General features: G+C 44.3%; 1 protein-coding gene across 2 annotated transcripts in view; it reads right to left on the bottom strand.

Annotated features, from left to right (window-relative positions):
* Limk2 (LIM domain kinase 2) overlaps positions 1-13,966 on the bottom strand; it is a 65,713-nt gene that overhangs the window by 30,945 nt on the left and 20,802 nt on the right. Inside the window, exon 1 of one of the 2 annotated variants that reach the window (XM_004843477.4) lies at positions 505-925. The exons of the other annotated variant lie outside the window; for it this stretch is intronic. Coding sequence (XP_004843534.1) covers positions 505-557 — 53 coding nt within the window. The 5' untranslated portion in view covers positions 558-925. Of the gene's footprint in view, positions 1-504; positions 926-13,966 lie in introns of those variants that run through there. 2 annotated transcript variants of the gene reach the window in all.

The raw sequence follows: 13,966 nt of genomic DNA, 5'->3' as shown, positions 1-13,966 counted from the left end.
AAATGTTTACAGGGTACCTACTGTGTACCAGGCTACCCACACCCAGGCTTTGCCAGCTTCCACAGTTTGGCAAAACCTGCCCATCCTGCTTGTTGGGACAAATTCCTGGGCAGGCAGCACGGCCCCGAAGGTAAGACATGTGAGAGTTGGAAGAACAGCACTCTATTTGTACTCTGCCTCCGAAAGCAGTAACACTAAGTCTAGGCCAGGTAAGTGGCACCTTTTAGAGGCTCTTGCGTGTGTGTCTGGGAAGGAAGGGAGGCCAGAGCTCCTAGGAGCTTCCTTCTGAGCCTATCCCACATCTCACCATTTCCAGGACATAATGAGGTGGCCTTCACCAGGCCGGTTCTGCTTAAGTACAACCTCTACTGGCTTCTGCCTGGCAGAACCAATGGTTAAGGGGTAAGTGAAATTGGAGAAGCGCACTCAGGGAGGCCTCTGCCCTGCCCATAGGATCATGGGCCAGGAGAGGAGATGCGGAGGGGGACTCGGAGACCAACTCACCGAAAGGGGTCTCTGGAGGTGAAGTAAGCCGGGATGGACAAGTAACTCCCCATCTTCTTCCCACACCAGATAAAGAGGCTCAGCTGCAAACCCTTCTGGGAGTGCCTCAGGCGGGCTGTAGACGGCCACCATGTCAGGCCGAGAGCCGCACCTCGGGCTGGGGGCGGGGTGCCCGGCGCTCACCTCTCCCTCCGGAGCAGCAGGAGGAGGGTGAGGACTCCAGGCCACTGGCCCCCTGGCAGATTATCACAGGGGCTCATGGCTTGGGCGGCTCCTTCCTAGTTCTCGGAAGCTCCGGTGGCTCCTCAGGACTCCGGGAGAACCACCTCTACACACACAGACATTCTTGGGCAGGGACCGTGTGTGGATAGCTAAGAAAAGAAGCGCTGCTGTCAAGTTAGCCTTCTTCTTCAGTCCCACCCCAAATGAGGGAGGGAGGGAGGAAGAGGAGGGGCTCCTGCAGAACCGAGGTGTGTGGTTGGAGCAGCTGTTAGGAAACAGACCTTGCAGCAAGGGGTGGAGCTGGGCTAGAGCGAGGCTGCAGGGAGGCTGCAGGCAGGCGCCGACACAGACAATAACTAGTGCTGGCGGAGCGTCCATCCCTGAGCTCAGGGCAGGGTAGCACTGGAGAGAGGGCCAACGCATCTGACAAATGTTCCAAGCCCAACAAGCTGCCTAAAGGACAGTAATTCTGCTCAGAAGTGAAGAAAAGCACAGGGTGCCCGCCTCAGGCAGAGCCACACCCCCAGAAGAGAGGGTACCTCCAGCAGAAGAGGCAGCTCCAGAGAGCTACCCTCTGTTCTGTCCTGGCATTAGGGCCTCATTTACCACCTCTCGCTGCCTGGTCTAGGGACAACCCCAAGAGCAGGCTTATTGGCGCTGCTACTTCCAAACTGGGGCAGGGCTGGAAACAAAGCTTAGCGTATTAACTGATACCTAATGTGTCTCTATGTGCCAAACACTATATGCATGCTGTTATTTCTCAGAGAAAGGAATTATTCCCACTTTAGAAAGTAGGAAAGTGGGGCTGGGGATTTAGCTCAGTGGTTTCGCTGCCTGCTGTGCAGGCACAAGGACCTGGGTTTGATCCCCGGTACCAAAAAAAAAAAAAGAAAGAAAGTAGGAAAGTGAGGTGCACAGAGATTAGGTAACTCACTCAAAGCCAAAAAGCTAAACAGCAACCAGGCTGAGATTTTTTTATTTCCTTCAATTTTTTATTTTTTGTTGTGCTGGGGATGAACTCCAGGGCTTCATGCATGCCAGGCAAGTGCTTTACCACTGAGCTGCACCCCAACCCTAAGGGTGGAATTTAAATATAGGCACCTATGACTCCAGAGCTGCAGCTTTCAGCTACCAGGCTTCATTCTACATTTTCAAGGGGAAACATTTCTTTCAAAGCCTCTGCCAGTAGACTGGTGCTCAGGTTACCTGTCTGCTCTCATTCATTCATTCCCAGGACACCATTCACTAGCCTCAGTGGGCAGTGGTGAATGATGGGCTAGTCTCGAATGGGATCTTGCCTGAAGAGCCCCAGCTGTGAGGCTGCCCAACTAGGGCCTACCACTGAGCTGGACCCTTATCCCTGCTGCCTGCAACACTGTAAAGGAAAAAACAAGGCTGCTAGAGGAGCCTGCGAAACTTTCAACTTCACCATTGGACTTTGGGCAGTGACATAGGCTCTCTCCCACCAGACAGACTTTCATCTCCATTAGAAAGAACCAAAAGTCATCTTGCAGTGGCTGTCATCATGAACTATGGCAGGAAAGTGTGACAAAGGTGGTGCCTAGGTTACAAAGGTCTCTTTTCCCATTCCTCCAATTGGGCACAGAGGGACGATGAGTGTAATAGAGAGACTGGGTTTGCATCCTGTTAATAAGCTCCCATTTACTGAGCCCTTAGTATGATCCAGGCCGTGTTAAGTGCTCTCTACCTATTATCTATTGTATTTAAATCACCAGTGTATAGGGTAGGTGTTATACCCATTTAACAGATGTGGAAACTGAGGTTCTGATGGGTTTAGTTTCTAGCCTGAAGAAAACAGCAAGTAAGTGATGAGGCTAGATTTCAAACCCAGTAAGTTTATCACCAGAACAAGGGTCAGGGTACTTTTTTCTGTAAAGGGCCAGAGGACAAATATTATTAGGTTCTGCAGGTTATAGAGACTATCATAGATCTTGATTATGCTATTAAAGTGCCAAGACAGCCATATATGAAGCAAACAAAATGGATGTGGCTATAATCCAATAAAGTTTTTATTTGTGGACAATGAAATTTGAATTTCTTGAAAATGTCATGAAATAGTCTTTTGGCTTTTTCCCTCCACAACCATCTAACAATCACAGGCAGTACAAAAACAGGCAGTGATCCATAGTTTGCCCACTACTTTATGTTCTAGAGCCAGAGCTCAAACACTGTACTTACTGCCTCTAATAATGAAGAATGGCTTTGGCCATTTGTGAAGAACTCAGCCACACCTATCTATCACCACACAAGATACCACACTTCAGCCCTGGAGGCAGCCAGGAGCAGTAAGCACTGGATGGGTGCTCACCCTGCACCAGGCAATGTAGAGGCTCACTTGCAGCACTGCATGTATGAATGAATTTTAACAAACACTATTTGGTAGTGCTGTGATGTCCCCTTCTTCACAAATGAAGGAACTGAGGTAAGAGGGAGGTTAAGTCGCTTGCCTGAGGTTATCTAGCTGAAAAAATGAGAAGTGAAGCCAGGGTTTGAACCTAGACAGTATAGACTGTACTCTACCATGCTATACTGGAGCTCAGCCTGGGCCCAGAGCCAGACTGTCTGGGTTTGAATGTGACAATACACTGCACATAAGCCCTTGGCACCAAGTCTGGAACACATTAAGAGTTGATAAATGTTAGCTGTTAATATCATTAAGACTACTGTTACAACTACTATGGGCTGGCTATGTGGCCTTTAGCAAGTCCTTGCCTCTGTCCGAGGCTTGATTAGACCTCTAATTAGCTTCCAGCTTCAACATTTTTCAGCACTATGAGGTTGCAGAGGGCTCCCTGTTTTCTTTGGGCTTCAAGCTGAGTTTAAACCTCTTGAGCAGTCTTGAAGGTATCAGGATTCTAGACTGGGCAGGGGGCACACAAGAGCGGGGGGGGGCAACACACAGGATACTGAAAGGGCTGCTCAGCTAGAGAGCTGGGAGCTCTCTTTCAGCTACAGAGCCAAAAAATCTATTATGTTCCCCTGTAATTCGATCAGGCAAGGAGGGGGCCCAAAATTAAGTCTGGAACTAGCAAATTATCTTCTAATTGCACCCTCTGATTTCCATCTGATGAACAGAATACAGATGGAAGAAAATGCAAGCCACAAAGAGACTGGGGCCAGGGAGCCCATGAGCATAACTCCTCTTGACATTTCACACAGCTCTGCTGTTCCAGTGGCGGCAAGTGCAGTGAGTCGGTGTCTAGGAATGCGAGCAGGAGGCTGCAGGCCTTCTTCTTTCTCCCCACTCCTCTTACAAAAGATCCAATGGGTGGGTGGATGGGTGCAGAACTAATGAGAAGACCTCTCAGTGCTGTGAAAACTGCCTTCCCCTGAAAGAGTGGCAGCCATCTCCTTGTGTCCAAAACTGAAGTGGAAGCCCCTCCCAGGTGGAATCCATGACTTCCATAAATCCAGATTTCAGGAGGAATCTCTGAAGGACTGATCACTACATGTGATAAGCCACTGGCTGCTCATACCTAAGTGTGTAGTTCCTTAGGGTCAACTTTAAAGGACCCAAACCACTCAGAGGTGGGAAGTGTATTGGAAACTGATCCTGGAAGGAAAGCTGCTCTTCTAGGTCCCCAGAGCAGCTGGCAGAGAACTCAACGGTTATGGTTGCCAGTGGCAACTGCAGGGATCCTTGGACTGGCAGTTCTGCTCAGGAAAAATGGCAAGAGAGGTGCTAATCTTCTGCACATTTCCCAAGTTGGAAACTTGGCAAGGAGCCGAGCAAACTGAGACATGGGGTTTCAAGAAGTCTGCCTCTGTGACAAGCTGGAAAACAAAAGCCTTCAGAGCTGGCAGCCCCAAGTGAACACTGTAGCAAAGAGTAAGTGAATGAATGAATCACACCCCAGTCTCTCCTTAGAGGAATGCTCTAGTCAAATAATCTAAAACCGTAGGAATTGTGTTTGTGTGAGGCCCTCTATTGGCCAGGAGGACTCCAAACAAGGAAGGGAGATCCTGAGGACTCTGGAGCCTCTAAATCAGTGATGGCGAACCTTTTGGAGACCAGGTGCCCAAACTGCAACCCAAAGCTATTTATTTATTGCAAAGTGCCAATACTGCAATTAAACCTGAATACTGAGGTTTTAGTTGAGAAAAACCAACCATTATCCAGTGCTTGGCTGTTGGGGCGACTTGGCTCACACACCAATAGAGAGGGCTCTGTGTGCCCACTGCGTCATGCATGCCATTGGTTCACCACCCCTGGTTTAAATCCTACAAATTGATCATGGCTACCTCCTCCACTGACCATCTTGACTGCTGCTGCTCCTCCCCTCTTCCAAGTGACTTTCAACACTACAGTAGCAGTCATCTTTTTAAATTAGGAGCCCCAGTAATTCCACTGCTAGAAATTTTCCCTACAGAAATATTCCTACAACTGTGCAAACATGTGTTCAAATAGGACAGCACTGCTTAATGATAAAAAATTAGAAACAATCTATCAATGGAGAAGGGTACTAAATATAACAATACATCCATATCATAGAATAATAGGCAGCTGTCAAAAAATACTGAGGTAGGTTAAGTATTGATGTAGAAATCATCCTGGGTAAATGTTAAGTGAAAAAACCCCCCAAGCTTCAAAGGTAGTTTACAGTATACAGTAATCCCACTGTTTAAAAAAAGTCTATGTGGAGCAGAGTGTGTTGGCACAAACTTGTAATCCCACACTTGGGAGGCTGAAGCAGGAAGATCACAAGTTCGAGGCCAGCCTGTGCTACTTAGCAAGACCTCATCTCAAAAAAGCAAACTAAAAACACCTACATATGTAACACTTAGGGACCACCTTCAAAGACTGCCTCACATAGTTATCAGTTTTTTTCCTTTAGAGTAATGAGACAAGAAACAGAGATGGGTGGGACAACATGCATTTTATATCATACGGATACTGCTTAAATATTTTCCTGGGTTGAGTGTAGTGGCACCTGGGAGGCTGAGGCAGGATTGCCAAGTTTGAGGCCAGCCTGAGCTACATAGTGAGTTCAAGGCTAGTTGGAGCAAATAATTTTTTCTTATATTGAAATTCTTTTTAAAAATCATAAAAGGAGAGGTGGGCATTGTGACATGCACCCATAATTCCAGCACTTGAGGCTGAAGCAGAAGGATCATGAGTTTGAGGCCACTGTAGGCTATACGGAGAGTCTGAGGCTAGGCTGGACTATACAGTGAGAGCTATCTCAACACCCCTCTTCAAAGTAAATCATAAATGAACAGCAACAAAAATAAATTCTGGATTTACAGCAAACACCCCCACCTTTGCCCTAGTGTCTTTGCCCAGTGGCAAAGAAAGCCTTTCAGGTATACTCCATTCAGAACGGGGGTTGTCACTTTAGTTTCCTCACCAGGGCTGCTGCTTTGGCTACTTCCATTTCCTGACCAGACCAACCACATAAAGCCTCCTCTAACAGGCCCCAAACCTCCGCAGCCCCTAGGTCTCCAGCCAGTACCTGTCTTTTCCTTTTTCCAGCCCAACACCACAACACTCATTCTCCTTTAGGAAGCATTCCTCGGACATTTCCAAACCCATCACACACAGGAAATGTTCTGGGCTCACATCTGTCTGCTGACAGATCAAACTACATGAGGGCAGGTACTGGGTGCTCCTGGTGCTCAGTATAGGGCTGGCCCACACCAGGTGTTCACCCATGACTACCTAGTAAGCAAACATGATATAAAATCCCTGGGGCCAGGGATTTAGCTCAGTGGTTCCGCCGCCTGCCTCACAAGCACAAGGACCTGAGTTCGATCCCTGGTACCAAAAATACATAAATAAATAAAATAAAATCCCCATTATGAGAGAATACTGTACTAGAAGAGTGGTGATAACTAATGTTTATAAACCATTTTCAGTTTCCAAATTGCTACTGATTCTATCATCTCCTCAGAATTTTGTGGAGTCAAATGAAAACGATCATATATTTACTTTTTCAAGGATCTCTTTTTCCACCTTTTTTGGACCAGTTAGCTATTTCCATTTTTATTTCCCTAACAGATCCCCATCATCTGGTATATAGTTGGTGTGGAATAGTCATTATACTTAATGTCAGCCTGTGAGGTTGGGGTTCTCATCTTGTGGCTTTCCCCCCCAGTATTGGGGCTTAAACCAAGGGGTTTTGCACTGAGTTTCACCCACAGCCCTTTTTAAAACTTTTTTTGAGGCAGAATCTTGCTAAATTGCTAAAGTGCCACAGAGAAGGTTGTTATTATTCAAGGTCATAGGTGTAGGAATGAATTGGCAGAGCTGAAGTTTAACCCAAGGTTTCTTTTTTTTTTTTTTGTATCATGGATCGAACTTGGGTCTTTGCGCTTGCGCAACAGGCAGTGAAATCACTGAGCTAAATCCCTGGCCCCCTAATCCAAGTTTTAAGAGTAGGAAAAATTTATTGGGGAATAGGAATGGGATATAGGAATACCTCCTGAGAGATAGGGGGGGTCCCAAATGGGCTGCCTAACCCGAGTCTTGAGAGTCCAGGTCTAACACACTAAAGCTGCCTCAAATAATGATTTTATAATTGGTATTTGATTGACAGTGGTATTTTTAAAAGTGTGGCTGTAGGAATAGCTGCATTGGACTTCTCCAGCAACTTGTTGAAAATGAAGATTCCTGGGCCTCACCCCAGGCACAGGGAATAATAGTGAGATTGGGGCTAAGAACTGCATTTTATTTTATTTTTATTTAACTTTTTTGAGACAGGGTCTTTCTATGTAGTCCAGGCTGGCCTTGAACTCACTATGTAGTCCAGGCTGGAACTAGCAGCATTCCTACCTCAGCCTCACAAGTGATGGGATTATAGGCATGTGTGTGCCACCACACCCAGCAGAACCTGCATTTTAAACAAGCCCTGATGCAAAATAGATTGAGAAACACAACAGAGGGCCGCTATCAGGCTGGGGGACCTTGTGAACTCTTTCAGTGGCCTACTGTTTGTAGGGTGATCTCTTCTTACCTTTAATTGGCCCAAACTTGCTCTGCAGAACATGTTTTTCTTTTCATACCTTTAATAAATGGAAAACCTCACTAAAAAAAAAAAAAAATCAGGGCATCATGACGCATGCCCATACTGGGGAGGCTGAGGCAGGAGGATTGCTGTGAGTTAAGGCCAGCCTGGGCTACATAGTGCGTTCAAGGCCAGCATGAACTACATAGTGAGAACCTATCTCAAAAAAGAAAAGAAAAGAAAAGATTGAGAACCACTGCTTTACTCTTTCCTAAGTGTTTTTCCACTTGATTTCATTTTATTCTAATATGAATGCCCTTGTTACAAATGAGAAAATGGATGTATAGAGAGGTTGTTCATCTTCTTATTTTGATATATATTGGTACCAGAGATCAAACTCAGGTCCTTGTGCTTGCGGAGCAGGTGGCAAAACCACTGAGCTAAATCCCCGGCCCTAAAATAAATTTAAATATACACGTATTAGCCAATTCCAGAAATAGCTATTACTTCTCCAAGAATCACTACCACTGATGGACTAGAATGGAGCCCCTTCTGATCTGATCACAAGTACTACACAGCACAGTGAGGAAGGTATGACCAGAATATGACTGACATACAGAAGAAAGGAACCTTGTTTCCAATCTCTAGTACCAGGTGCTCATGGATTTCTTGGTAATGGGAGGCACATAAAAAAAGAGAATGTTAGCACCCCCTCCAGCACTTCCTGGGGAGAAGAGATTCTAGCCTTTGATGGAAAAAAAAAGAAGCAAGGCAAAATAGCACAGTGAGCTATGGCAATTACAGAAGGGATGACATTTACAGACTGAGGTCTTATTTTATCCCTTATTTCCAAAAAAGTGCTCTTATCTGGGAGAATAATCCAGATCAAAGAGATGGAAGGTGCTGTCATGGTTTAGATCTAAAATATCCCCCCAAATTCTCATGTGTGTGAAAGATGACTGGATCATGGAGGCACTACACTCAACAGTGGATTCATCCATTGATGAATTCAGTAGCTCAATGTGCTGTGTGAAGGTGGAGGCTGGTTGGAAATGGTCACTGGGGGTGTGACCCGGAAGGGTGTATTCTTGTCCCTGGCTGCTCTTTTGTCTCTGTCTGTCTCTATTTCTCTCTCCTTGCTGGCTGCCAGGGAATGAATGAGCAGGTTTCCTCTGGCCTTGGTGCTCTTCCACCTTGGTGTTTTTGCCTTGGAGCCAGTCAATCATGGACTGAAACTATGAACCAAAATAAGCTTCTTCTTTAAGCTGTGGGTGTTGGGTATTTTGTCCCAGTAATGAAGAATCGGCTAAGGCAGGTGCATACTGGAAAGGCTTTATGCAAATGTCCAAAGAGTCATCTGACAAATACATCATTCACCCGGCAAACACTGAGTGCCTGCTACATTCTAGACACTCAACTCTGGATACAAAGATGAATTAGATATGGTTCCTCCCTTGGAGAATTTTATACTTTAAGAGCAACACTAGACATGTAAACAAATACTGGCAACACTATAACTGAGGTATGAGGAAGATATCAAGGAGAGAGAAAAAGTCTCCTCTGATTGGTGAGAAGTGAGGGTAGACTTCAGGGAGCTCCTCCACAGCGTATGGGATGTATTGGCAGACTGCAAGAGGCTGATTGCCAGGCAGACAAGACGCTTCAAGCCTGAAGGAACATGTGCAAATGCACTGAGGCATAAAAGAGACTGGTATCCTCACATAACACTGATCATATCCAGAAGCTGCAATGCAGGACATGTGTGAGCAGTGATCGGAGAGGAGTCTGGGATGATGGAAAAGAACAGGGTAGATCGCCAAAGACCAGGTCTGCCTGGCTAGAATTGCCTACAGAGTGAAGAGTCACCAGAGGTATTTAAGCAAGCAGATGCTCTCAATGAACAGAACATAAAATCTGAAACACCAAAAAGAATGCTGGTTTTCAGCTGACTCCCCAAATGGGCAGTTATACTTCCAGTTTATTGTATATATGTTCATTATGTCCACATGAATTTTTTGGGGCAACTAGTGCTCACTAGCAATAGACAATACCTTTTTCCTGAGGCTACATTTCTACCAATTAGGTTTGTTTTTTTTTTAAACTGGAGATCAAACCAAGGGGGACTCTACTACTGAGCTACATCCCCAGACCCTTTTGTTTTGAGTCAGTGGTTTACTGGGTCCTTGATCAGGCAGGACTTGAACTTTTAATCCTCCTGCCTCAACTTCCCAAAGTCTGGGATTACAGGCATATTCCACCACATCTGGCTCACCTTAGTTATTTTTTTTTTAATTTTTTTTTCACCTTAGTTATTTTAACAGATTTTCATATATGTTAGAAGCATTTAAGAATGGAATCATAACCCCTGTAGATAATCACCTACTGTTGCTTCATGATACTAACATTAGAAATTGCAGGGACTCTGGATGTGGCTCAGTGGTAGAGTACTTGCCTAGCATGTATGAGGCCCTGAGTTTGATCCCTAGCACCACAAACACAAAAACAAGAAAGAAAAAAGAAAGGGAAGGAAAGAAAAGAAAAAGAAAAATGCAGTGTCTGGTATTCAGTATCAATTGCTGCATTCACATAGACATTCTTCTGTTGCACAGGGAAAAAAATCCTTGGACACTTCAACAAATCTCTAAGCAATGCCAGAAGAGCCCTTGCTTATACAGAATACCTGAGAACTAGCCCAATTTAACGGTAATTTTGCTGTATGACCTAAGACAAGCCTTTAAACCTCTCTGTGCTTCAATTTATTCATTTGTAAAAATATTTAGTTGAACAAAAAAATTCTACATCCGCTAGGTCAGAGCTGAGAGAAGCAATGGAAAGGATGGTACTCAGGGGAAGGCTAGCTGATTGGCCACACAGAGAGACCTCTCCAAGGCTGGCGCCTTGGTGAATGACCTTAATTTGGACCCAGTTTTTTGGCCATTAGGTCTAGAAACAGGATTTCATAAAACCCAGAGATGTACAGACATGAAGTGATGCTTCTGTCCTAACCATTTATCCACCTCACTGTCCACTTATGTATTGACAATTAAAATTAGCATACTCATATTCCCTATATAGGTATTATTTCCAGACCTTTCCCATTATCAAGAATCCTACAGCCAGGCACAGTTTTAGTTCCAGTTCTTTGGGAAGCTGAGGCAGGAGGATAGCTTGAGTCCAGGGGTTCGAGACCAGTCTGAACAACATAGTAAGACCTTATCTTAAAAAAAAAAAATTCCAGGAAGCTGACACAGGCATCAGGAGGTTGCTCTGAGGATGGACTAAAGAGAAACAAGCTGGGTGTGGTGGCACACACCTGTAATCCTAGCACCCAGAAAGTTACAGCAGGAGGATCGCTTCCAGGTTCAGGCCAGCCCGGGCTACATACTAAGTTCAAGGCCTGCCTGAACTGCATAGTGAGAACCTGTCTCAAAAAAATAAATAAAATAAAATAAAGTAAAATAAAACGAGAAATGAGCAGTCATGAAGAGATTTTATCCTGGGCAGTGGTGAATTGCCAAACTGACCCTGCCTACAACAATAAATCCCTTTCTAGTGACCAAACCAGATTCACATCTTTAGATACATCACTAATTTTTACCTCACTGACTTTTCACTTTGTTTCACTGCTGGCCATTTACATCTGCCTCTTTAGTAGCTAAAAAATGCTAACACTCATGAATGCTCACTCTATGCAAAGCCCTGTTCTCAGTGCTACACATGACTTCACTCATTTACCTCTTGCTATAGCAAATAGGAGGTAGAGAATAACTTGTCTCCATTTTATAGATGAGGGCATGAAACACAGAAAGGGTAAGCAACTAGACCAAAGTGTACTGTTAATAAACAGCAGAAGTCAGGATGTGAACGCAAACAATTTAGTTCTAGAGTCTACACACTTTACTACATGATACTGCTCTCATTATATATAAATTTTATTAGTTTAACTCACAAACATCAAGTTCTTTTTTTTTTTGGTATTGGGGATTGAACTCAGGACCTTTCGCTTGTGAGGCAGGCAGTGGAACCACTGAGCTAAATCCCCAGCAAACATCAAGTTCTTAAGGACTGCCAACCAAGCTGTCCCTTTCCTTATCACAGACTCAGCTATAGTATAAGTAGAAGATACTATATAAAACTCCATTTTTTCAACTCTGTACTTAATGGGTATCATTAGCTAAATTGTTCAAAATTAAAATTTTTACAAACAAAAAACTTACCATTGGAATTGAGATTTTTCATATTTCAGAGTAACTTGTAATTAGTCTGGGCCAGAGTAGCTGGACTCATTCTTTGTCCATTTACTTTCTTGCCAGAGGTACCCAGGTACCCAGGACTTGTTCCTGTCTGGATTGTACCTACAGAGAAGTGCAGCTTAAGACCTGGTGCTGAAGAGGAATCTTGGGTCAGCCTCTCACTTCTTCTCACTGTGGAATGGTTCTTCTGAAGGCAGAAGATAAAGCTTTATCTTCTTACCTCAGTACTTGCAGGTAATTTTCTAAAATAACCCAGTGTTTGAAACCAATTCTTCCCTGCCATTTACAGGAACTGGAGCCACAGTGGTTGCTCAGAGAAGGATGTGGGAAAGCGGAAGGAAAGGAAGAGGCCCCACTTTCATCATAACATTTGGTCACTTCTGTCAACTCATTCAACAATTTTCCCTCCTATGCTAATGATATGTCAGTTGTGACACAATGAGGGGCAAAAAGCCCTATGGTCCTGATCAAGTTATGTTTACTATTAGAGGTCTTTTTTGTTTGTACCGGAGATCGAACTTAGGACCTTGCGACCTTGTGCTTGCCAGGCAGGCTCAACGCCGCTAAGCTACATCCCTGGCCCAACTATTAGAGGTCTTAAAATGTCACAAAGTAGCAGGCCAGGGATGTAGCTCAGTGGTTCCGCCGCCTGCCTTGAAAGCACAAGGTCCCGAGTTCGATCCCCGGTACCAAAAAAAAGTCACAAAGGAGATGACCACATTAAAAAATGTGAAATTAAAACTAGTAGAGAAGCTTCAAAGGAAAAGTCTATAAAAGCACAGACAGGACCTATTCTTCAAGGGTGAGGAATAACTATTTCCCTAAGGCATCTAAGTAAAGATGTGAATAAGGAAGAGGAGTTAATTAGGCAAAAAGAATGTGAGGTGGCATTCATATTGAGGGTACAGGATGAACACAAACTGTCAGTAGGAAAAAGCTTATGTTTTTGGCCCTGTGAATAAGAGCAGTGAGGCTGAAGTACAGAAAGCAGTGGCTGTAGACACATGGACAGAGGCCAGAAAATGGAGTCTACTGTTGAGCACATTAAGGATTTTGGTCTTTATTCAAGAACACTAAAAAATCATGAAAGTGTAGAAGAAGGAGACAACAGAGTGTGATATGGTCAGGTTTTGTTTTGATTTTAAAGATCACTCAGTCCAGCTACTTTGTAGAGAATGGCTTGGAAGGAGCAGAGTAGACTACTGCAGCTGTCTAGGTGAGAAATGATGGTAGCTTGAATGTGCTGGTAGTGGGAGAAATGGAAATAAGTGAACACATTCAAAATATAATCTAGTGATAAAACGGAGAGGCTCTGCTATGGAGGATGACAAAGAAGAGGTATCAAGGACTCCCAGGTTTCTGGCCTAGAGAGTGGCTGGATGGTGACATCATTCAATGAGTTAGGTTACCATAGGAGAGAAGCCAGTTTTAGGGAAAAGACTGTAAGTCAAGCTGAACCTGAGGTATCTAGAAAATATTCAAACAGACATGTCAAAGCTGTACATGGTGTACCAATAGTTCTAGCTATTTGGAAGGCTGAGGCAGAAGAATCTTTTTGAGCCCAGGAATTCAAAACCATCTTGATCAGCTTAGTGAGACTTTCTCAAAACAAAATGGCTGGGGATGTTATTTAGTGGTACAACTCCTCTGGGTTCATTCTCCAGTACTAGAGGTAGAAAAAGAAACTCACCATCACAACAAAAAAACCAAATGAACTTCTCAAGTTTACAGGAGAACATACAGGTTGGGGGTGGGGGAGTGACAGACACTAATGACAAACACTAACATCTATTAAATCCTAATAATGGTCATGTACTATGCTAAGAACTCTGAATATATGATCAATTTTAATCTGCATAACAATCTTTGGAGGTAGAAATCTTTCCCCCTTTTATAGATGAGGAAAGTATGGCAAAGAGAAGTAAGCAGCTGACTCAAAGTCAGGTAGCTGATAAGGAAACTGGGATGTAAGCCCAAGCAGCCTGACTCCAAAGTGATTCCCTTTTCTCTGCTATTACAGAT

This window comes from Heterocephalus glaber, unplaced genomic scaffold (genome assembly GCF_053883595.1).
Source record: "Heterocephalus glaber isolate CG9 unplaced genomic scaffold, H.glaber_assembly_v1.0 deba00001687, whole genome shotgun sequence".
Taxonomy (NCBI): domain Eukaryota; kingdom Metazoa; phylum Chordata; class Mammalia; order Rodentia; family Bathyergidae; genus Heterocephalus; species Heterocephalus glaber.
The sequence above is the reverse complement of the archived record's forward strand: the minus strand, read 5'-3'. Positions and strand labels throughout refer to the sequence as shown.